General features: G+C 50.9%; 1 protein-coding gene across 2 annotated transcripts in view; it reads right to left on the bottom strand.

Moving 5' to 3' along the window:
• MID2 (midline 2) overlaps nucleotides 1–25,483 on the bottom strand; it is a 300,175-nt gene that overhangs the window by 60,657 nt on the left and 214,035 nt on the right. For both annotated transcript variants that reach the window (XM_077826406.1, XM_077826405.1), the window contains exons 4-6: nucleotides 21,520–21,668; nucleotides 19,078–19,205; nucleotides 17,332–17,475 (exon numbers count right to left, since the gene is read on the bottom strand). In XM_077826406.1, coding sequence (XP_077682532.1) covers nucleotides 17,332–17,475; nucleotides 19,078–19,205; nucleotides 21,520–21,668 — 421 coding nt within the window. The remainder of the gene's footprint in view (nucleotides 1–17,331; nucleotides 17,476–19,077; nucleotides 19,206–21,519; nucleotides 21,669–25,483) is intronic.

Raw genomic sequence — 25,483 nt, 5'->3', positions numbered from 1 at the left:
GCGCTGGCTGGGTGGGAGGTGGAGGGATGGTGCTGAGGACGTGAGGGGGCGCAGGCGCTGGCTGGGTGGGAGGTGGAGGGATGGTGCTGAGGATGTGAGGGGGTGCAGGCACTGGCTGAGGACATGCGGGGGTGCTGGCTGGGTGGAAGGTGGAGATATGCTGGTGGTTAAGGACGTGAGGGGGCGCAGACGCTGGCTGGGTGGGAGGTAGAGGGATGGACTATAAGGTGGACAGAAAGCTGGCTAGATTGTCGGGCTCAACGGGTAGTGATCAATGGCTCCATGTCTAGTTGGCAGCCGGTGTCAAGTGGAGTGCCCCAGGGGTCGGTCCTGGGGCCGGTTTTGTTCAATATCTTCATAAATGATCTGGAGGATGGTGTGGATTGCACTCTCAGCAAATTTGCGGATGATACTAAACTGGGAGGAGTGGTAGATACGCTGGAGGGGAGGGATAGGATACAGAAGGACCTAGACAAATTGGAGGATTGGGCCAAAAGAAATCTGATGAGGTTCAACAAGGATAAGTGCAGGGTCCTGCACTTAGGATGGAAGAATCCAATGCACCGTTACAGACTAGGGACCGAATGGCTAGGCAGCAGTTCTGCGGAAAAGGACCTAGGGGTGACAGTGGACGAGAAGCTGGATATGAGTCAGCAGTGTGCCCTTGTTGCCAAGAAGGCCAATGGCATTTTGGGATGTATAAGTAGGGGCATAGCGAGCAGATCGAGGGACGTGATCGTCCCCCTCTATTCGACATTGGTGAGGCCTCATCTGGAGTACTGTGTCCAGTTTTGGGCCCCACACTACAAGTAGGATGTGGATAAATTGGAGAGAGTCCAGCGAAGGGCAACAAAAATGATTAGGGGTCTAGAACACATGACTTATGAGGAGAGGCTGAGGGAACTGGGATTGTTTAGCCTGCAGAAGAGAAGAATGAGGGGGGATTTGATAGCTGCTTTCAACTACCTGAAAGGGGGTTCCAAAGAGGATGGCTCTAGACTGTTCTCAATGGTAGCAGAGGACAGGACAAGGAGTAATGGTCTCAAGTTGCAGTGGGGGAGGTTTAGGTTGGATATTAGGAAAAACTTTTTCACTAAGAGGGTGGTGAAACACTGGAATGCGTTACCTAGGGAGATGGTGGAATCTCCTTCCTTAGAGGTTTTTAAGGTCAGGCTTGACAAAGCCCTGGCTGGGATGATTTAACTGGGAATTGGTCCTGCTTCGAGCAGGGGGTTGGACTAGATGGCCTTCAGGGGTCCCTTCCAACCCTGATATTCTATGATTCTATGGTGCTGAGGACGTGAGGGGGCGCAGGCGCCGGCTGGGTGGGAGGTGGAGGGATGGTGCTGAGGACGTCAGGGGGCGCAGGCGCTGGCTGGGTGGGAGGTGGAGGGATGGTGCTGAGGACGTCAGGGGGCGCAGGCGCTGGGTGGGCGGGAGGTGGAGGGATGGTGCTGAGGACGTGAGGGGGCGCAGGCGCTGGCTGGGTGGGAGGTGGAGGGATGGTGCTGAGGACGTCAGGGGGCGCAGGCGCTGGGTGGGCGGGAGGTGGAGGGATGGTGCTGAGGACGTGAGGGGGCGCAGGCGCCGGCTGGGTGGGAGGTGGAGGGATGGTGCTGAGGACGTCAGGGGGCGCAGGCGCTGGCTGGGTGGGAGGTGGAGGGATGGTGCTGAGGACGTCAGGGGGCGCAGGCGCTGGCTGGGTGGGCGGGAGGTGGAGGGATGGTGCTGAGGACGTCAGGGGGCGCAGGCGCTGGGTGGGTGGGAGGTGGAGGGGTGGTGCTGAGGACGTGAGGGGGCGCAGGCGCTGGGTGGGTGGGAGGTGGAGGGATGGTGCTGAGGACGTCAGGGGGCGCAGGCGCTGGGTGGGTGGGAGGTGGAGGGATGGTGCTGAGGACGTGAGGGGGCGCAGGCGCTGGCTGGGTGGGAGGTGGAGGGATGGTGCTGAGGACGTCGGGGGCGCAGGCGCTGGCTGGGTGGGAGGGAGAGGGATGGTGCTGAGGACGTGAGGGGGCGCAGGCGCTGGGTGGGTGGGAGGTGGAGGGATGGTGCTGAGGACGTCAGGGGGCGCAGGCGCTGGCTGGGTGGGAGGTGGAGGGATGGTGCTGAGGACGTCAGGGGGCGCAGGCGCCGGCTGGGTGGGAGGTGGAGGGATGGTGCTGAGGACGTCAGGGGGCGCAGGCGCTGGGTGGGCGGGAGGTGGAGGGATGGTGCTGAGGACGTGAGGGGGCGCAGGCGCCGGCTGGGTGGGAGGTGGAGGGATGGTGCTGAGGACGTCAGGGGGCGCAGGCGCTGGCTGGGTGGGCGGGAGGTGGAGGGATGGTGCTGAGGACGTCAGGGGGCGCAGGCGCTGGGTGGGTGGGAGGTGGAGGGGTGGTGCTGAGGACGTGAGGGGGCGCAGGCGCTGGGTGGGTGGGAGGTGGAGGGATGGTGCTGAGGACGTCAGGGGGCGCAGGCGCTGGGTGGGTGGGAGGTGGAGGGATGGTGCTGAGGACGTGAGGGGGCGCAGGCGCTGGCTGGGTGGGAGGTGGAGGGATGGTGCTGAGGACGTCGGGGGCGCAGGCGCTGGCTGGGTGGGAGGGAGAGGGATGGTGCTGAGGACGTGAGGGGGCGCAGGCGCTGGGTGGGTGGGAGGTGGAGGGATGGTGCTGAGGACGTGAGGGGGTGCAGGCGCTGGGTGGGTGGGAGGTGGAGGGATGGTGCTGAGGACGTCAGGGGGCGCAGGCGCCGGCTGGGTGGGAGGTGGAGGGATGGTGCTGAGGACGTGAGGGGGCGCAGGCGCTGGGTGGGCGGGAGGTGGAGGGATGGTGCTGAGGACGTGAGGGGGCGCAGGCGCTGGCTGGGTGGGAGGGAGAGGGATGGTGCTGAGGACGTGAGGGGGCACAGGCGCTGGCTGGGTGGGAGGTGGAGGGATGGTGCTGAGGACGTGAGGGGGTGCAGGCGCCGGCTGGGTGGGAGGTGGAGGGATGGTGCTGAGGACGTCAGGGGGCGCAGGCGCTGGCTGGGTGGGAGGTGGAGGGATGGTGCTGAGGACGTGAGGGGGCGCAGGCGCTGGGTGGGTGGGAGGGGGAGGGATGGTGCTGAGGACGTCAGGGGGCGCAGGCGCTGGGTGGGTGGGAGGGGGAGGCATGGTGCTGAGGACGTCAGGGGGCGCAGGCGCTGGCTGGGTGGGAGGTGGAGGGGTGGTGCTGAGGACGTGAGGGGGCGCAGGCGCTGGCTGGGTGGGAGGTGGAGGGATGATGCTGAGGACGTGAGGGGGTGCAGGCGCTGGCTGGGCGGGAGGTGGAGGGATGGTGCTGAGGACGTGAGGGGGTGCAGGCGCTGGCTGGGCGGGAGGTGGAGGGATGGTGCTGAGGACGTGAGGGGGTGCAGGCGCCGGCTGGGTGGGAGGTGGAGGGATGGTGCTGAGGACGTGAGGGGGCGCAGGCGCTGGCTGGGTGGGAGGTGGAGGGATGGTGCTGAGGACGTCAGGGGGCGCAGGCGCTGGGTGGGCGGGAGGTGGAGGGATGGTGCTGAGGACGTGAGGGGGCACAGGCGCTGGGTGGGTGGGAGGTGGAGGGATGGTGCTGAGGACGTGAGGGGGCGCAGGCGCTGGCTGGGTGGGAGGGAGAGGGATGGTGCTGAGGACGTGAGGGGGCGCAGGCGCCGGCTGGGTGGGAGGTAGGGGGATGATGCTGAGGACGTGAGGGGGTGCAGGCGCTGGCTGGGTGGGAGGTGGAGGGATGGTGCTGAGGACGTGAGGGGGCGCAGGCGCTGGCTGGGTGGGAGGTGGAGGGATGGTGCTGAGGACGTGAGGGGGCGCAGGCGCTGGCTGGGTGGGAGGTGGAGGGATGGTGCTGAGGACGTCAGGGGGCGCAGGCGCTGGGTGGGCGGGAGGTGGAGGGATGGTGCTGAGGACGTGAGGGGGCGCAGGCGCTGGCTGGGTGGGAGGTGGAGGGATGGTGCTGAGGACGTGAGGGGGCACAGGCGCCGGCTGGGTGGGAGGTAGGGGGATGGTGCTGAGGACATGAGGGGGTGCAGGCGCTGGCTGGGTGGGAGGTAGGGGGATGGTGCTGAGGACATGAGGGGGCGCAGGCGCCGGCTGGGTGGGAGGTGGAGGGATGGTGCTGAGGACGTCAGGGGGCGCAGGCGCCGGCTGGGTGGGAGGTAGAGGGATGGTGCTGGCTCCTGGAGGCGGAAGTAAGGAGTGAAGAAGTAACAATGAGTTGTGGGGAAGGGCGTGTTGGATTACTGGAAGGAGGTCCAATGGCCTTCTCCTGATGACAATGGGAATAGGCTGGAGGAAAGTGCAGGCGGCTTCCGTCCTCTAGCAGTTGTGCGCCGCCACTGAAGTGTGTTATGCTTGTTGGGCTGTAGCAGAAACTCATGGAGAAGGTGGTTGCTAGCAGCCACTAGTTCGCTGGTTAAATTCCCTCCCTAGCCCCAACATTTCACTTGTGCTGGATGGCTGGATCATGGCTGGGTCATGGGGGGCTAGACCTAGTAGCCGGAGCCAGAGCCCATGGTCACAACCTTGGATGGGAAGTTCCATAGCTCCCCCAGGAGGTGTTTCAGTACAGCCAAGTACCGCTACTTGAGCCATCTTGTGTCTGGGTGCAACATTCGCTGGCCCCTGCCCTGCAGTCAGCCGAGTTCTGAAGGGAAGGTAACTTTCTGTTCTTGCCAGTGAACGAGGGTGTCATGAAGGATCAGTCAGCAGATGCCAAAGATCAGGGGAAAATGTGGGACAGGATCACACCGAATTGTATCATTTCTCTGTGTTCCTGAATAAGCCTCCAGGAGGACAGTCTCCTCCTCAACTGGATCAAGGGTATGGCCTTGTGTAGCAGGAGGAGCTTTAGGGTCTGAGCTGTAGCTGCATCCATGAAATTGTCTGCTGCTCCTGAATTGATGAGGGCCTGTTGGAGGGGAATCTGTTAGGGTCCCCTGGTATGCGCAGCTTGATAGGCACCTGCAAAGGGGAAACCTGTGGATGGGGCTCAGGGTGCAGCTCAGTGAGGACTAGGGTATGGGGAAGTTCTCTTCTTTCAAGGTCCAGGCCAGCTCCCCACACTGGGCCTGGGTCGGCTTGTGTCCCCAGGCTCTTTGGCGTTCGTCCTGGGCAGGCTGAGATGGCATGGCCCGTTTCACTACAGTAGAAGCACAAGTGGTGCTGACGGTGTCATTCCTTCTCTTCAGGTGTGAGTCGCTGGTCAGCCAGATTGGCTTGCATGGGTTCGGCGGGTGATACAGAAGCTGGGGTCATGGTACACGGTAAGGGAGGTTGCAGGCAATCGCTTTCTCCTCCCTTCATTCTCACAGTTGAGTATCCATGTGTATGGTAAGGTCAACAAAGGCATCTAGGCCCACTGGCATCTCTACATGGGCCAGTTCATCTTTGATTTCTTCCCACAAGCTCCATCGGAACTGGTATGGCTGCGCTACTTCGTTCCACTCTGTATGTGCTGTAGGTGGCGGAAGAGCGCTGCAAACGAGGCCACTGTGCCTGGCCCCGCCGGAGCCTCCTCAGGGCTGCCTTGACTGCTTGTGCTCATTGCGGGTCATCGAAGATGGTCAGCATCAACTGGAGAAAAGCATCCCATTCCAAGAGCAGCGGGCTATGGCCTTCCAGAAAGGGGAAGGCTCAGACTAACACATCTCCTATCAGCAAGCTGATTACCAGGGCTGCCTTGGATTTAACTGGGAATTGGTCCTGCTTCGAGCAGGGGGTTGGACTAGATGACCTTCAGGGGTCCCTTCCAACCCTGATATTCTATGATTCTATGATTCTATGGTCAGAGGCAAGGATTTGGGAATGCACCAGAAACAGAAGGTGGCATTGGTTTATGAAGCCCTGGAACTGCCAGCGGTTCCTGTCAAGACACTGTGGCAATGGTATTGCAGGCCCCTGTTCAGGGCCAGGCCCTGCACACTGCATTGGCAGCACACTATTCTCCGCTCAGCTGCCTTACTTGCTCCTGCAGCTGCTAGTTGTCTGAGGTCATATGCACAATTTGCGCCTGCAATGCTTGATTATGGAGGTGGGGGGCCCATTTGGGCGAGTCTGATGCTTCTAGTGGCTGCAGTGGTGCTGCTGGGTGCATCCTTCTCGCACCAAGCTCTGCCCCCACCCCTGGTAAAAGTGGTCCGAACAGCCTATCACTGACAGGTTGTGGGTGGCCAGACCTAGTAGTCAGAGCCAGAGTCTGTAGTCACAAGATAGGAGTCAGCTGGGTCAGGACACCAGGAGGTTAGAACCACGAATCAGATGCCAGGAGTCACACTGGGTCAGGATGCCAGGAAATCAAGCCAGGAGACAGGGGGCACACAGTCCAGAACAGGGTGGAGCCCAGTTATTCAGACAGTTTCCTGATCCTGCTGCTGGCTTAAATAGGGACAATAGGCCAATCAGCTGCTTCGGGATTCCACCAATAGGACTGCAGGGGCAGAGCTTCAAACTGGGGCTGGGTTTCATGGGTCCCAGGAATGCAAGCATTAGCAGGCTATCTGGTGGAGGATTGGAGCATGGCTGCTCCTGCAGACCCAGGTTTGAGACCCATGGGTCATGCAGCGGGCTGGAGTTTGGAAGGCTGGGTTGACTAACTGTGCTCTCCCTCCCCAATGAGCAAACACTGTAATCATGTCAGAAGCATTAGAGATGGGAGAAGACTCTTAGGTCCCATCCAGCCCATCCCTTGGGGCCAGCATCAGACTGAGCCCCACAATTCACTTTCTAGTATCTCCTGCTGGCCAATTTTAAATGGCCCAAGCAGGGGACTCACACTGCTCCCATCTCTCCACCCGATTTCCTGGGATTCACCTTATTGTTCCTCTTCCTCACTGTAGCTCTATCACTCTCAGTTCTATCCCTGGTGTAACTAGGGCAATGCCTGGTATGAGTCACTGCTCTGGTTTTTAGCTCCTGGCTGGTTAGCTCAGATCACAAGAAGGGGAGGACAGGCTGCACGTGTCCATGTGCCTTTTGTTTGAAATGTTTGTTTAAAGCACCTAGAGGATCAGGGCATCAGTATTTTAAGCACAAGGTGAAATAGCGACAATAAAGAGATACAGAATAGACTGTGCCCCAAATAACTGACCAATCTCCTTCCTCAGGCTCTGCAGCCTTCAAACACTCAGAGATTTATCATATGTACCTATATTGTTGCACAACTACACTCTCATAATGTCTCTTCATAAGCCCTCCAACCATCCAGGAACTTTTGCTGCTTTTGCACATACTTCCTCTGGTCTGACTGCACCCTTCTATACATCACTGGGCTCTGTCCAAAATTGTGCTCCCATCAGAGGAGAGACAGACTAGCCTCCTTTCTGGTCCTCGCAAACTGTCGTTCAGTTTAGAGCCAAGGGAATCAACTGGCTTGTTCTTTTTTCTGGGACAAAAGCACCAAATTCACTTCATTGGCCAGTTGGTGATCTCCAGGGCATCGGGGTATGTGGGAGGTCCTACCTATGGGCTTTCATATCTCCACCCATAGCCTCGTGCAGGTGGGGATCCGCGAGCCAAGGCTGGCTTTAATTTCTGAAGTGACTCAGAGTAGAAGGGCCGTCCTGTCTGCACCACACAGGAGGAAGAAAATGAATGTCAGGTTAGACAGTGAAATTGGAATTCAAGTGGTCTAGCTGGCATGTGGGGTTTCCAGACTTTTTCCTGAATTAGTGTGTGCTTCCCACAGAAGCGTAACACTCTCAGGGAAGAGGTGATAAATTTAACTCCGACTGCGCTCTCATTTCATTGCTTTTGCAGTGATGTTCATTTCCTAGCAACTCACTCCTTTTGGATTAGTTTATTACATGGAACATCTGTGGCCTTGAACCCTGTGCCTTTGTTACTGACCCAAGCACCATCACAGCCTATGTGCTGTTAGGAGTCGAACCCTGGCTGCAGATAAAGGAGTGCTAGTTGGTGCAAAAAAGGAAAATACAGAGTGTCACATCAGAGGGAGATTTCTAAAGGAGCTTATTAAGTGCACCTTAAATATGCAGGAGGCTTCCAATGAGAATGGCAGAATGAAATCTTCAAAGCTGATATAACCTGCCTATCCAGCCATCTCTGGCATCCTTTGTGCTTTCATTAAAAGGAAAAATCCCATTAAGCTTTCCTCTTTGTAGTCAGACATCAGCTGACAATTAGCAAACTTTACCTGTTCCTCCCACTGTGTTCCAGCTGTTAGGGAGTAACCAGCCAAGAATCTCAGCGCTCTGATATTCTGGTCCACAGGGCAAATCATTTGTACAGTCACATGTGGTATTTGGCACTATACTCTTACCTCCTTGCATGCTCCCGCCATATGGAGCAGGGAGCTGCAGTAGAGATGTTTTATAGCCATGTTCCTTTGTCTGTGGCACCATCTCACCTCCCATAAAGCAAGAGGCTGCAAATAGTAACTAATCCAGCAGCACGTTTTCAGTGTCAGCCATGGGATTTTCAACCCAAAGCTCTCTGATATTAACAAGACTTCACATCTTTTACCCTGAACATTGTGATGAGAATAGTAGTCCTCTAGGACTTCCTATACTGGGTTCTTGTGCGTTTATACCTTCCATCAATCGTGGCCTTCATGGACCTTCCATACCTTGCATTCTTCAACCATAGGATGGGAGTTCTGATCTAACTTTGAGCCACATTCTTAAGCAGCCACCAGAGTTAATATGACCTGGATCTCCCAGCGGAGCAAGCACATTTGAACGGGCTTGGATGTGAACATTGACACATGGGTTAGAAGCTGGAAAGGACAGCGCAGCCACGAGCAGTGTGTTGAGCTGACAGAAGGCACCTCATGGGCACCAAAGGCATTAACATTTGGACTCGTTTTATTTAAAATTTTCATTAACAGTTCAGAAAAGAGAGTAAACAGCAAGTCACTGACAATTTCAGATTAAAAAATCAATAGTACCCCTTCACCTGGAGTAACCCATTCAGACAGGCGACGAGAATATTAGAGGTGTGGAAAAACTCTACTATGAAGAGAGATTGAAAACATTGGAATGGGTTATATTAAAGAGGACACATGGTAAAAATATAAATAATAATGGCTCATCTGGAGAAGGTACACTGTTCATCCTTTAACATAATACAAGAACGTGGGGACGTTCAATTAAAGGAAATACTCTTTCACACAACACACAATTAGCCTGTGGAACTCATTGCCACAAGCTACCTTTGAGACCAAGAGCTTAGCAGGATTTGGAAAGTATCTGGATAGCAAGAGCATCTGGAGTTAAAATAAAAAGGGGTTAAAAAAAAAAGGCTTGGGCAGGGATATAAACCTTCATACTTCAAGGCATCAGCCAACCCCTGATTGATAGGGGAATTAAGAAAAAGTTTTCTCCATGTGCAAGTCATTCCATAACTGCCCACTACAGACTTTTTCTCACCTTCCTCCAAGGCCTCGGGTGCTGGCCACTGTCCGAGACAGGATACTGGGATAGATGGATCACTCCCTATGCTGCTAAACTGGGTGGAGTTTTGAACAGCAATGAAGATGAAGAAAGAACCCATGGGTGCCGCGGGGAAATCAGACGTGGACAGAAAAGCTGAAGATGAGTCAGTTGGGAAAATTGCCTAAAATCAGTAGAAAATTGGTCACAGAACCCTGGCCATTCAACAGGAGGGGTGAACGTCTAAGGCAGCAATGCCACAAGATACCCACTGCGGGGGACCGAGTGGGCAGTGCGGTTCTGGAGCTGTGAGTTTACAATGAGCAATGTCAACACAAAGGCAGCGGAACGGCTCCATGTCACAGATGAGAGAGTTGTGGGGCTGCGGTGAGACCACAGCTGGAAAATGGCATTAGTTCTTGGACACTGCATCAGTGATGTATAATCCCATTGCTGCATTCTTGTTCTCTCTGTACCTGCTACAGTTGGGTTACCAAGATGAGGGTTGATCAAAAAGTATCTATCAAAACAAAAACTTTTTGATCAACCCTTATCTTGGTAACCCAACTGTAGCAGGTACAGAGAGAACAAGAATTGGATTTTTGACAAAATGAATGTTTTCATGACAAGTGTCTGCATTCCGTAGGAAACTGCAATTTTTCATTGAAAAAACAAACACCCAGAACATTTTGATTTGGATAATCAGCTGAAGTACTACATGGGAGTTGTAGTTCTGATTCTTCAAGATCCCTTTTTCCTCTATGCCTCCCCCCAGTTGGACTCCATGTCCCATGATGCACCACAGCCAGGGACTCCCATGATGGACCCATGCTGAATCATGGGAGATGCAGTCTGACTGGTGAGCCCAGCCTATAGAGGAGAATGAGAGCATGAGGCACCCAAACTACAACTCCCGTGAAGCACCTCAGCAGCATTTCTGATTCAAAATATTTTAGATATTGGCTTTTTTTTTTTTTTTTTTGCTTAAAAGCCAAACTCTTCCATGGGAAATTTTGATGAAAACTTCTTTTGTTTTTTCATTCTTGCGGAAATTTTCCATGGGGGGAAATGCCTATTTCCCAACCAGCTCTAATGAAGACCCAGACCCTCTCTTGTCAGACTGGTCCCTGGAGAGCAGTGTGGCTCTTGGAGCTGGCCCTTGGCACTAGTCTGCACTGCCTCCACTCTGTTCCTAAAAGCTCCTTCCCAAAGGATCGAACACTGTACCCTGCAGGGGCTGAGACAAGGTATTCCACAGCCAGGAGAGTTCATTGGTGAAAGGAGACGGTTCAAACCTTCTGCTGTAAATCACTTGCATTGTACTCATTCCAACTGTTACTGGGAAATGCCTTCATTAAATACGTCTAAGGACATGCTGGGAGTTTCTTTCTGAATTAGTCCTAACTGCGTCCTGAGCAGCACATTTCTGGGGCAGACTCAGAGCTGGAGTAAACCAGCACAGGCCCCACACTGAGTTACGCCAGCTGAGGAGCTGGCTTACAGAGCTGCTCCAGGTGCCCGTGGGTAGAATTCATTGCGGATCAGCTATAAGTACAAAACAGGGAAGCTGCTGGTAATTCTGTGGTAATTCCTGGAGTTTAGCCCCCTTTCCTCTTTTTATTTAATTGGAGTCTTTTTGGGGGAGAATCCCAGCTGTTTTGAAATTGCTTAGTAAGATGGGAGCTCTGTATAGTACAGCAGGGGTGTCTGCCAAGCTGTGCCCCTCTAAGGCAACTGATCTGAAAAGACAATGTTCCTTTGAGGGTGAGTTGAATATGCCTCCCTGAGCCAGGGCTGGCGACGTTTATATTAAAGTGTTTGAAGCAGCCCTGTCCCTACAGGGAGGAGGTAGCGGGCGCTACCTCCCACCAACTGCCAGCAGCCCCAGGTGCAGCTCTGGGAGTGCAGCGAGAACCTGAGGCCCACTCCCTGCTGCAGCTGCTCACACGCACCACACTGGCCACCTGCTGCATCCCAGTGGAGGGAGGAGAGCAGCACCAGCGGCTCTACCACCTGCATCGCTGCCGGCTGTGGGAGCTTCACGGAGAGCAGAAGTGCCCGACTGGCTCTGCCTCAGTCTGGGGCAGAGCCTAGTAAAGGACAGATCTCCTCCCCCATGCAGCTCCACAGGGGGAAAGAGAGGAGAAACTGAGAGTGCCAACAGCCATTAGAGCCCTGCCCTGGCCCAGGTTAGAGAGCAGGGGCTGCTCTAGTGGATGCTAGCCAGCAATGCTCCCCTCCCCTCCCCCACAGGACTGTACACTGGCTGGGGATAGCCAAAGCACAGTGCAGTCCAGCCACTCCCCCTCCCAACCCTTGCACCGATGCTGGGAGGAGGGAGGCAAAAGGAGGCGTCTACAGCAGCCTTATGCCTGCCAAGGAGTCCTTGCACAAGGGGATTCTCCCACAGGTTGGATTCTGCTTCCTGTGCCAGCCACATGGGACAGGGCAGAGAGCCTGCCCCTCAGTACTGACTGTGGCCCCTGGGCCTTTTGGGCTGGACACCCCACTACAGGAGGAAGGACTTTTTGCTTCCCCTTATTAGCAGGAGGACTCGGTGGGCCAGCCTGACACAGTATGCATTTTAACTACCCGCAGCTGGATTACCATAACATTGTTTCTCCTCCTCCCCTGCATTAAGAGACGCTTCTCTCACCCCCTTGTCATCACCGTGCAGCCAAAGGAAGCTCTAGAAATAGCTTGAGACAAAAGCTTCCCACCGCTGAGTCTCACTGAGGTGCTTGGGACAGAGTGTTTGAATCAGAGGCACTCATTCCTCTTGCAGTCCCTGTCACATCCTCCCCCCTCCACACAGCTCAGTTACCAGGAGAAAAGACCAGATTCTAGGCCTTTGGCACTGACCTCAGTGTCCAAGCTGCAGTGAAGAAAAATACCTTCTCTGTAACAGTCAGGTCAGAAACCCATTCTGATTCTTTGAAGAACAAATTCAGTACAGAATCATAAACATGCAGTGCTGGAAGTACTGTTCTTGAAAACCTCCAGTGATTGGGATTCCAAGATTTTCCTAATGTCTAACCTAAATCTCCCTTGCTGCAAACTAAGTTGAGTCCTTCTTGTCCTACCCTCAGTGAACATGGAAACCAATTGTCCACCATCCTCTTTAGAACAGCCCTGAACATATGTGAATATATGGTAGCTTTAAAATGACCTGACTTGGAAGAGGAAATAATATCTGCTGGAAAACAAGTTATTGAGAGGAAGGCTTGCCCAGTGGCAGCCAAGTTCAATTCCCAGCTCCACCACAGACTCCCTGCATGACCCTGGACAAATCACTTTCTGTGCCTCAGTTCCCCATCTGTAAAATGGGCATAATAGCACTGCCCTGCCTCAGAAAGTCAGGTCTGGGTAAAGAAATTAACAATTGTGAGGTGCACTGAGAGCCTTATATAGATGCTCAAGAGACTAAAGAGGCAACTAAACCACTGGTCAGTGTTTCTGTTACATAGAAATGTGGACATTCTGGAAATGTATGGAACGGCTCGTACTGCCCAAACATTATACCTTTCTGAAGGAGGAAAGGGATCATGTAGCTAAGTGGTTATCGCTTAATTTCCTGTTTGAACATGCATAATACTTCTGATATCAAGGGAGGGACATTCACCAGAGCCCTCTCAAAACCAACTCCACAAACTGTCATGGGAACTTTGTACCTGCTTCCTCAGATTGTACTAATTTTTGACATCATATTTGAAAGGGGAGGCAGGCAATGTTCTAAAATGAGAAAATTCACATATTCCCTCATGCCATGAACACGAGTCCAGCTACTGGAGAAATGAATCACTGTGTTGGAGGGCAGAATCAATATCTCTTGGCTTTAAAGGCTCTGTACTTTTGCCACCTACACATCTGTAAAAATCAAAAGAATGACATTTTCTTTGTTTACAATCCAGTTTTTTATCAGCTCTGATGATGAATAATGACCAAGATACAAGTCATCTCAACCTCCGTTTTGAATCTCTGGTCTCATCAGTCTGTAATTTACAGAGTCTTCTTAATGCTAATCAATGGTGCTAGCAAAGAGCAGGGAATAACCTTGTTTGGTATTCTTAATTTGGGGCAGGGGAATCAAGTAGATGTTTAGCACGTTTGTTAAATTTTAACCCCAAGGCAATTTGCATATTGCTTTATTGCCAAGACTTCAGCTGATTTCTGATGTCTGAAGAAATTCTGACTAGTGACTGGACTTTTGTTCTAATATTAGCTAATGTCAGATGCAAACTTTGAAATGGTACAGACAATTATTTTAAACAGCAGACTTGCTGTATCTGGAGCCTGATCAGAAGAACAGCCAGCCCAGATTTGCCTTTTCTGATGTTCCTTTGTGCTGTCTGATTTTGTTTGACCCAGGCTAGCATGGTGCTGTGAGATGCTAGGAAAAAAACCTGCAACCACTGCTTTGCTGCTAGGCAGAGATTGTTACACAAGAGACAAAGGTGAACAGTAACAGACCAACCCTAGGGCACACTCCACCATGCAGGTGAGCGAGGTACTCCAAAATCAGAGGCAGGCATCCGAGACTAGAAGGTAAAATTGGCGAGGTCAGAGAAAAAAACTAAATTATGTGATTGCAATGCTGGGGAAAGACGCTGGACTGACAGCTCTACAGGATAGTCTATTTTGTGCCAACCTCAGAGCAGGTCCTGCAGCGGCAGTGGCTGGGAAAGTCTGTTGACACTTCCCCGGCATGCAGCACCCACCTCCGGGGCTATCTTTCAATGGCTTCTTCAGTCCTTGGCTTCTCTGTTGAGGCTGCCAACTAGGGGACTTGGTGCCATTTGCAATGCCTGGTTTTGTGACGTGTGTAGTGTCCACTAAGGGCTTCATCCTGCTCCCCGGACTCCAATTGCAGCACAACTGGGCTGTATGAAGTGGGACCGTGAGCCCCAAAATTATTTTACACAAGCAACTGGACAGCCATCAGATAATGACAACATGGATGGCATGCTCCCGCTTCACGCAGCAGTCTGTCACAGCACACTGCACACGTTAGTGCACTGTAGCAGTGTCCACAAGGGACGTTACTGCATGGAAAGCTAGGGTGCTCTAGATTCACAGCCCGGCTCGCTGTGCACTAACGTCCCATGCAGACAAGCCCTGGGTTACTAGCTTTTTGGGCAGGACTTGATCTCCCCACCATTAACCTCTGTTCCAGTGCTAATATAATTACAGAATATCTAGCTCTTGACAGCAGTAACAGATGAAATATTCAGAATAAATCAGCAGAAACAATCTATTGTCTCAACAAAAAGCAGCATCCCCTTCCCAGAATTTATGGTGGGGTTCTCTTCTTCCCTTTTCTGCTGCTGTGTCCCCACTCCTGGTCCTTATTCATTGCAAACAGTGAGCATCCTGGGGCACAAAATGTCTTTTTAAAATACTTCTATTCACAAGCCTGCCTTCTCTCATGTTCTAGGTTTGAATAGCCCCACGCCCATCTATTGTGCCATGCAAATACATAACAGTAAATCCCGTGGAAGACTTCGTATCCCTTTATGAACTTCCTGAGTCCTGGGAGTTATTTAAATACACTATGAAAATATTTTTCAGATTAAAAAACCCAAACCCCTCCCATTTAATTATTTTCTAGATGCAGCATGTGTAGAGGGGACACGCCTTCTCTTTTTCACAACTAGGTATAAAACAGGGTAGGGATAAATATGACAAGTTTGGGTGAATTGCACGAAATATGTCAACAAACCCAAGAAAACAAAATGTTTGGTTAGGACACAACCAGGAGTTCATGTTCAAGGAGATCCCAGCCAGGCTGCAGTACTGCTTTCCAAATTTTTCACCCCAGAACAGATGGTTAGGGTTGAGTTACAAATGAAAATAGTTGTCACCCTGTTTGCTCTAGCAGCAAGGTTGCAGGTGGCTACAACCCTGTGGAATCCTTGTAAAGACAGCCCTTAACACAGCATGGCTACTGCAGCATTCAGCCTACTGCCATGTGAGAGCCAGCATTCACTGCTTACTGTCCAAGTCCTTGCTGATGGGGTGGGAACTGAAGTGTGCACTGATGATTCCTCACCATTTGACCACAGCCCATTTACTAAGAGATTACGTGCTGACAGGCTTCAACCACTAAGAGCCCCCCATGTTCCTTTAATCTTATTTCTGGCCAAGCAAATGTGTAGTGGGGTTGACAAGTAATTAGATAAGACAGGCATCTTCTGAAAGAATTACCTAGAGACTTCTCTTGGTATTGTTGTGTGGGGTATATAAAACAAATTTCATTTTTAGCCTGCAGCTCACTGAGCACCAGCTTTGTCCTATTTGTATAATCCTAGGGAATTATGTGAGCGTGTTGCTATGCACACATCTCTTGGTAGCTCCCTGAATGACCAGCCACCAGAGAGATTAGATTTGCTAATGCTGAGGATCCTTCAGTGAACTGAAGGATGTTGGACACTCAATGCAGCACAAAACAATTCAGTTCTGGACCCCAAAGCACAGAGTTGACAAACTGCACTTCAAAGTTCCTCTCTGCCCCTTAATAATTTTGTTTACTGCCCTGAGGCGTGTCCTCAGCTAACCTCTTCTCACAGCTTCCTCCAAACTCCCACTTCTCCTGGGCAAGCCAGCTTGCTAACTGCCAGACCCCAAAGCTTCCATGGTTTATTTATGCTACCCAAATAGGACAGGGGCTGGGGGAGAATGGGGAGTGACCAAGCTCTAGTGCAATGGAATATACATGTCCTGGGGCCTTAAAAAAGTAATAAGGGAAAAGGAACTTCTGTTCTCTCGCTGCACTTTGATTAAATCAGTAGCCAACAGCATGGCAAGTTCTTTGTTACAGACTGTCCCAGGGTGCTGGTGTCTAAAGGACTGAGCATGGTAGACAGCAACTCAGACTCCAACCCCAGCTCTTCCATTGTTTACCTATGAGGTCTTGGGCAATCGACTTTCCCTCAGTGCCAGCTTCCCCACGCATAACAGGAGGCTGATACTTGCCTTCCTCAGTGGGGCAGTTAACCATTCCTCACTGACAGGTATATGAGTGCAAAGTGTTAGCAGTATTAATGGTAAATCAGCAGAGACTGCTGTGGGTTAGCAACCCCAGTGCCCTGCACCAAGCTGTGAGAGGCCCAGGTTTGGGTCCCAAGTTTGGACCCCAGTCTGACTGGAAGTGGGGTGCTGGGGAGGTGGCAAAACATTCAGTCCCCAGGGAGTGGCCAGAACACATTGTGTCAATCTGCAGCCTGCCCTTGTGGAAAGTGCCCATGCAACCCTCCTCAGCCAAAGACCAGTGGCCCAGGTGCAGAGCCTGGAGGGAGGAAGGTGAAAATTGCAGGGAATCCTCTCTAAAGTGCTCTCCTCCCCATCCCCCCGTCCCCAGACACTGGATACCCACACAGAAGCCATTTACGAACGGGATGCAGAGAACACTTTAAAAAGACATTCAAGCTAAAATTCCCATTAAGAAAAAAAGATGAACATGCTTGCCTGGATTGTTAACCCCATCTTCATTCTCAGACGGCAATCCTTAGGGGAAACCTCATTTATTTTTGTCTTGTTAACACTGATTGTTTACTTCTGCTGTTTTGCTGAACTTGGAGAATGAAAATTGATTGACCAGTTTCCCTTGTTGGCACTTGTGCATGAGCCCTTTGCGGCAAGGCTGGGTTGCAAATGCCGCGGGGGAAGGGAGAAATCACAACCACATGCTGTTTTCACCGGACTTCCAAAAATACCCCAAAAAAACAAAAACAGAGCAAAATTTTGTTTCTAACCAAAACTAATTTTGGGGGTTAAACAGCTCTCAAGGTTTCTGGCGAGTTGATATGGGAGCTGCAATGCTGCTGTAGCCCTTGAACCCTTCCTGACATTGACCGATGGCATCTTACCTGCCAGACTGGACTATGATCCCTGGTGATGCTCTATTTACTTTCTTCACGGCAACACTGCATTCACTGCAAGCAAATGGCTACTTACTGATGAAGTTGGCCTGGCCGGTGAAGATGGTGTACTGGAGCTCGTAGGAGCTGACACTGAACTCATCCTCCGAGATCCAGTGGACTGTAATGGTGTCATGGGAAGCCGTACAAAGCTCCTCTCGGACAGACGGTGGATTGGGCGCTGCATGTGCGACAGATGACAATGTAGAGATAGTAAGGGGTTTTTACATCCACTTGAGTGACACCTCATAATGGAGACAGTCTCTATATGGAGGGAGCACAGACACTGCACAGAAAAACCAATTCTATGTGTTGTTGAGTGACTGCTGGAGTAAAATGGAGGCTCCATGGTGCAAAACGGAGGCTCCTGGGAGGGCTGAGGCATCAAGCAAGAGGGACAAGGCTAGGAGATCTAGGATTAACGTGGTCACATTGAAGGCTTAGGCCGCTAATTAAAGCCCTGCATCTGGTTGGCACTGATTTTTTAACAACCTTTTTATCTGATAAATGTTCTGGACACAGATGATATTTCTCCTCTTATATTATCTTCTTGGAAATGTGATAGATGGACCCAAAGATCAGCTAGCTTCTCTGGTGCGTTTGTCTCCTCAGCAGCTTTAAGTAGCCTTGTAAAGAAACACAGGTATGTCTCTACTGCAGCTGGGTGAGGTAATTCCCAGCCCAATTAGACGTGCTCATTATAGCTTGAGCAGAGCTAGCATGCTCAACATAGCAGTGTGGCCACGGCAGTACGGCTATTTTCTGTGTGCTACCTTGAGGCTATGCCCTCTGCAGATACTATACACTACATGGGCAGCTTTTTCACCCACTTTCTTCAAATGTAGAAGAAAACCTGTCAAAAAGGACTGCAGCACATCAGGACGGGAGTAGCCCTTCATTGCTATTACTTGCATTATGGTGTACCTTTTATTCTTATGTGTATTACTGTCACACCCAGAGACCCAAATCTGGATCAGAGACCAGATGTGCTAGGTGCTGTCTGAACACAAAGGTAGACATGATCCCCGTCCAAAGGAGCTTGCAATTTAAGGTCTCAAGACACATACAAAGGGCAGCAAAGAGGAAACACCAAAATATATTACACGTTAAATGTTTTTTTTTTTCAAATGTACTATGGGCTGCTCATTTCCTGTGGGCAGTATGGCAGGAAGTGGGGTTTGAAGGAGATTCCAGGGATTTTTTCAGGGAGGTCATTCCCAGCATTCAGCAAAGTGGCGGACGTCAGCACCACTGGTGAAGCAGAGGAGATGGGAAAGGGGAAGTAGGAGATAGCAGCCAATGTGATGAGAGATGAGAGCAGATATGAAGGGGCAGAGCTGTGAAGGTCCTTGGAAGTGAGACACTTCAACTGGATGGGGTGGAAATAGGGGAACCATGGGAAGCATTTGAAGTGGGGTAGGGTGGTCACATGGTCAGATGGAAGATGGCCATAGCAGCTGACTGGATAGAAGTGATGGGAAGGGTCCGAGAAGGAGGATGCTGTACTCAAGCCTGGGGATGAGAATGTGACTCAGAGGTTTTGCAGAAAGGGCAGAGAATTGTAACAAATTTCAGAAACAGACACCCTAAGAACATGCCTGAACACCAAAAGCCCAAGGACTGAAGACTGGCCGCTCCATTACCATGCCCAGTTACAGCATCAACAAGCAGTTTAAAAGACGAGAACAACTTACAATGTAATTTATATTAAAATACTTTCCACCTCATCTGAGAGGAGAACGAAGGTTACAGCATGTGTTAGGAAAGCAGGATCAGCACAAACCTGTTAGATAATCCAGCCCCTCCAGCAGTTTCTTTTCTCTGGAAAAATCTAAAGCAAAGTTTTCAAAGGCATCGTTAAAATTGATATCTGGTATCAGCACTTGAGAGGATGCAGTTGCCATGGCGACCCTGAAAGAAAGAAAAGAGCATCAATATACCTTAGGGTGTGTTTGGACAACCCAGCCAGCAGTTAGATTGCTGATTAAAAAGGTGCAAACAGCCTTACAGTGATGTAACATGCCAGGAGGAAAACCATCACCGAAAGCAGCTTCTCTGGGGAAGCAAAGCAGCAATCCCCTGGGGAAGGGCCTGGTGGCTTTGCTTGCTTTTGTTGTTGTTGTTAGTGACAGAAGCATCCTCCTTTTGCTCTTTGAAACAATCACAAACATTATGCTGGGCTGGATGGGGCTGCCTAAGTGACAGCGCTGTCTGTTCTTCCAAGGAAGGCCATGCTCCCATTCACACTTCATGTTCACCTTCTGAACAACTTGCCTCCCGTTGTCCCAGCTGGACATCCGCGATTCCAGACTGAGTGGCACCCCACATCTGATAAGATCCCTAGTGAGGATTCTCACAGGCCTTGTCTGACTAGGACATTTCTGCTAATATTTCCCACTGCTCAGGGCCGGCTCTAGGTTTTTGCCGCCCCAAGCAAAAAAAAAAAATGTTGCTTCCCTCCCCCCCCCCCTTTTTTTTTTGGCTTTTACACGTTTTCACTTTGCAATGGTTTTTTTTGTTTTGTTTTGGGTTTTTTTGACTGTTTACAATAAAAAATAATGAACACAGAGAATCTGTAGTTAGCGAAATAAAACAATTTCCTACTAGTTTACTCATTTAATTTTAACAAAATCACAATTACAAACAATTTGGGTTCAACTATACAGTGTAATGAAAAACGTTAGTGTCTTCCGGTGCGCCCAGTTTCTCATAAATTAAAAGAGTTTATATGAACTGAATTTTTCTGGTTTTTATACTTGCGTAGTCTTTTAATCATTCAGTGAAATCTACATTTTTTGCAATGGTACTTTCAACTGAAAGTAATGCGAGTCTTGACAAACGATTTTGAGACATGGTGGACCTCAAATAATTTTTTAGTAATTTCAGTTTTGAGAAACTGCGCTCACCAGAAGCCACTGATACTGGTAACGTTAAAAGAACGCGTAATGCTATAGCTGTGTTTTGAGTGAGGTGCTCGGGGTTGTACATCCCGACCGCGGGCCCCCAGCCCGATCTCAGACCCGGCCCTACCCCTGCAGAGGGGACAGTAACCAACATAGCGGCTGGGGCTTTGGGGATGGGGGCGGACCAGGGGCGCCCGCCCAGCGCCGAGCTGCCCGGGGCAGCGGGTCCCTTACTGCCCGCGGGTCCTGCCCCGATCCTGGGCTCCGCTCTGCTCGGCTCTGGCTCCTCCGCCGCTTGTGACACATGTGTCAGGGGCGTGCAGGGGGGAGGAGCCGCATCGCCTCACTTCCCCGGCAGCAGGGGGCCAGGGCAGGGACTGGCCCCAGACCGGGACCCCAGCGCTGACCCCACTGCCCTGCCCCATGCAGGGGCTCATTGGTTGACTGAGCAGGGCCAGGAGAAAAAAAAGGGTGGCGGGAATGCCGCTCCTGGAAATGTGCAGCCCCAAGCATGTGCTTGCTTTGCTGGTGCCTAGAGCCGCTCCTGCCACTGCTGCCTCTCCCCTGGTGGCTGCAATGGTGTGACTTAGAGCACCAGCACCCACCAGTGTTTTCAGCACTGAGTTGTGCCAGTCAGCTCTAAACAGGGTTGGACTGGATTATCCAGTAATCTCCTGGGGCCCTGTCTACACCCACTAGTGAGTGTATGTTACAGCTTCCCCTCTATGGCCAGTCCACAGAGGATATGAGCCAGTTACAGCCCCAGTTAAAGAACCTGACTCTAGTTCACACAGTAGCAGCTTGTGCTTTTAGCTCTGGAGGTCCTCAGTGCAATTCCTGGTGTTTCAGCACAGAGGGCGGCTGACACAACCACCACTAGTGGAACTGAAAGGGAGGTAACCGTGACCAATAATTATTCAGCAGATGAACCCTAGTGCCACCGCTCTTTCAATGTTTCACCTATTACTCTCACCGGCCATTCTCAAATTCCTGTACCTGTCATACAATTTGCTGGTGGCCCTGTGCCATGCTGCACGCTGTACCTCTGTAAAGCACTTTGATACCTGGCAAGAGTACTCTTTGTGAACACCACTACTGTGGCTGTGGGGCTTAGTAAGCAGATAAAGATGCTTCAGAGAGTCAGAAAACGGGCAGGGTTGAGGGAAAACTCTCACAGGATAAATGAGCTTCCAAGGGATAAGGGTCTGTGCTAAGAACTGCTGAGATAGCTATTTTTTCTACCACTCAAAAAATCACATGCGCCATTTTCTCCTGGGGATTCAAACCCGAGTTGGCTGGCCGGTAACGCCTAGCAAGCCCACCTCTCAGCCACATTCCTGGCAGTCTGCAGGAACCGTGCATGGTCATTCTCTTTCAGGATATGTTCCGCTTGATTGATGAGGACCGTGGAGCGCTCCAGGCACTGCCGACAGTTAGCTACCTGCTGGGCCAGCTTCCTCAGCTTCATAACCTTGGAGAGAGGAGCAGAGGGGAAACAAAAAACAGTCAGAAAACAGCACTTGAAGAAGATCAGCAAGGAACCCTGAGAACTGGGCTTATTAATCAACTGGCTAAAGCTGCCTTGTTCAGGACAAGGCTGACGGAGAGGCTGCCCCAGTGGCTTACCCTCTGCAGTGTCCCGTGAGCACATCAAAGGCATTGCTGTAAAACCAAAGAAGAAAGCACTGGTCCTAGCAGAGGAAGCTTCTCAATGAAAGTCAGCAGGAGTAAAACTCTTGTGCTCCGGCCGCTCCCAGCCGAACAGCTTGTTGTGGAAGAGAGAGTTAAAAAGAATTTAAAGGTGCACTCTCCGTGTTCATTTAGATTACAGAACAGAGAGACTGAAGCCCTGGGAAAAAGGCTCTTGGTTTCTCTAAAGGCTTGTGTGATCAAAAGTGATGCAGCTGCTCTTCACTCTTCACATTTTCAAACTCTGAGGGCTTAAATCTCACCTTATTCCCTTTACTTAAGCACACACACACACACAAAAAAGATATTCATGTAACCCCTTTTTGAGTTGGCCCTAATTTAGGAACGAATCTCCTCTTTGAAAGCAGGTCAGCACAGTACAAGGAAACCTCACGCTTCTCTAGAGCAGCTCAGTCAGTGCGCGTCTCAGACTTGCACTCAAAGTATTACAGTTTCAGTCACAAATGGTTTTGTAACTGCAACCAGGGGGTGAGATGTGGCAATAACATGGGATGGGGAAGTAAGCTGTGACACCTGGAATCAGATGCAAACTCAACCAGCTGTAAACATGATCAGACACGAGCATGCACAAAGAATGACAGACATCTCAAAAGCAGTCAATCCCACTCTGCACCAAGCTCCATTCAGATATCAGGAAGCCCATTTCTAAGTGGCAAGATAACAATTAACTTGTCACCATTCCCTGCTTCAAAGTCTTTGCTGCATTTTGGAAGTCATATTGTTCCCTACCCACAGTTCAAATAAGAGGAAATCCAGTACTGTCAGGGAAAACAATTTCCAGCAATTCAGCTTTTTTGGCATGGAATTCCTTAAGCTTGTTTATTGGCTGTTTAACCCTGGTCACTCAATTACAGACCTAAAAGTGGCAATTCTTCAACAAAAAAACTTCAGAAACAGACTCCAACGAGAAACTGCAGAACTGGAATTAATTTGCAAACTGGACACCATTAAATTAGGCTTGAATAAAGACTGGGAGAGGATGGGTCATTACACAAAGTAAAAACTATTTCCCCACGCTAATTTTTCCCCTACTGTTACTCAGACCTTGTCAACTGTTTGAAATGGGCCATCCTGATTATCACTACAAAAGTTTTTTTTTCTCCTGCTGATAATAGCCCACCTTCATTGATTAGTCTTGTTAGAGTTGGTATGGCAACACCCATTTTTTCATGTTTTCTGTGTATATACATTTTCCTACTGTATTTTCCACTGCATGCATCCGATGAAGTGGGTTTTAGCCCATGAAAGCTTATGCCCAAATAAATTTGTTAGTCTTTAAGGTGCCACAAGTACTCCTCCTTCTTTTTACCTGATAAACCAAAAATTCACAGCACTGATGTTGGAGGTTCTTTGGTATCATCTCTCTGACTTTCTTCGGCAAAGCATGGTGACAAAACCGAGGGCACCTCGCGGCAGTGGGGTTCGCAATGAAACCAGAATGAACAGTTTTTCTTATGGGATCAAATCCCAGAGTCCATACTCAGGGAAATGTCATGTTGAAGTTCTCAGAAACACCTCAGAACTGTGCTCAGGTGAGGGCCTCCTAGGGAATGATGTTGAGATCTGCAATGTGTTGGGTGAGGCAATGGTTCTTCTACCCACTCCAGTGCCCCAGGGTGACACACATGTTTCTTTAGTAGAGAAATTCTAGCTGTGATAAGTGCACTCACCCAAGGAACCAGCCACCTACGTGATGCCCAGAATGGTAAATCTCCATGAAAACAGCTTTATTCTCAAGGACAGATTCAAACTGTCTTCTGATGAAAACCTTCTCTTGCCCTTTGCTGCCCAGCTAGCCAGGAAAGTGTGCCAGTCCCTAACTTTTTCAAGGCCACCTTTGAAGAGCACGTGGATGTCTCAGGACACTGAGATGGCTGCAGATACTGTACATTTGGTTCTGGGGAACTAACAAGCCTACAGACTGAAGTCCGCTATCCACAGTATGGGTGCAGCATGGCCAGAAATGCCTCCAGCCTTCCTCACCCTGCCCTAGCCCATGTGCCCCCACTCCCATGACCTCAGAGACCTATCTAAGCATGTGTCATAAATATAGGGGGAGGGTAGAAACCTTTATGTATGCAGTAGCATAAAATCCCTCCTTGGCAGCTGTACTGGATTGCTTTACCTGTAAGGGGTTAAGCAGTTCAAATAACATAGTTGGTACCTGACAAGAAGGACCAATGAGGAAAGAAGATACTTTCAAATCTGGGAGGGGGAAGGATTTGTTGTTGCTCTCTTCTGTTGTTCCCTCTCCGGACTGAGGGAGAAGCTAAGCAGGGATTTTATGCTACTGCATACATAATGGCTTCTACTCTCCCCCTATATTTATGAAAGCATGAGAAGGCGTTAGCTTACACGTGGCCTCTGACAAGGCTGTTCATAAGGCTGCTGCTCAGTGCCCCAGTTTGTCACATGTGGGCATTGTCCCATCAAACGCTTGAGTGCAACGTGCTGCCACAGGCGATGCAGCCATCAGGGAGCAAGAACTTTCAGTCACTGCTAACCACAGCTGCATGGGAACCACGGACCTAGGTGGGAAAAGCTCCCCATCCCACCCCCGCTGCCAAGCCATCCTGCTTTGGTAAAATGCCCCCATGGCAGTGCCTTACTTAGCAGGAGTGGTCAAGGAGAGAGACCGCCTGGAAATCACCAGAGCAACCAAGGATGGGTGCTTGGCTGCTTTCATTTTTCTCCTCATTAGAGAAAACACTTTGGGCACAACTTTCTCTTTGAACCCACAGCTGAGGCAGGCCTGTCCTGCTTTAGTAATGTCTGCCCCCACCCAGTACTGAGACAAAAACGAATGTGATTTTGACTGGTATCAGATGGGACACCAATGTGATGAATGTGCTGCTCCACCCCCAGCGGCATGGTGCATGCAAAGTCACGCCAGTGGGGGCAAGGTGGCGTGCTCTTCAGAACGGCACCCCTTGAGGCATGACCTCATATGCACCGTGTGAGGTCACACCAGCGGGGGTGGGGTCGCACTATTCACAGAAGTACTGGAATGTCCCGTAGTCTGGGAACAAGCCTGTGGGCACTCTACTGCGGCTGCCCTGGCCTATGGAAGGGTACGAGCCCAGAGACAGAGACTTATCCTCCAACAGCTACCAGCTAATGCCAGGTGTCAGAAATACACTGAGCTGCATGCCAGGGTGCTGTCTCAGGTGGGCTCCTGTCACCTCTTTCCCATCTGCACTCTATCCCGCATTCTGCAGCCATGCCAGCCTGCCTCCCCATGGCACTCCCACTTGGGGATCCAGGAAACCCTTGAATAAAATGTACTTGAGAGAAAAAAGATGTTTTTAAAACTCTCACTGTCATCACTCTGCTCCCCGGACGCTTTGCTGGAGTCAGAGAATATGTTTGGATCTGACTGGGCACTCCTGGGTCTTACGTCAGAGGCTGAAGAAGTGATGTGAAAGGGCATAGAGTCAATACAATGGGAACTGTATTGTCAACCACACTGAAAATACTTCTACACCTGAAAAATCCAGCCCATCTTCAGGGGAAGTTAGTGGACACTGGTAATGGGAGACACAAGGTAGGTGAGGTAACATCCTTTATTGGATCAGC

This window comes from Eretmochelys imbricata, chromosome 9 (genome assembly GCF_965152235.1).
Source record: "Eretmochelys imbricata isolate rEreImb1 chromosome 9, rEreImb1.hap1, whole genome shotgun sequence".
NCBI lineage: Eukaryota > Metazoa > Chordata > Testudines > Cheloniidae > Eretmochelys > Eretmochelys imbricata.
This window is presented reverse-complemented; position numbering and strand designations above follow the sequence as displayed.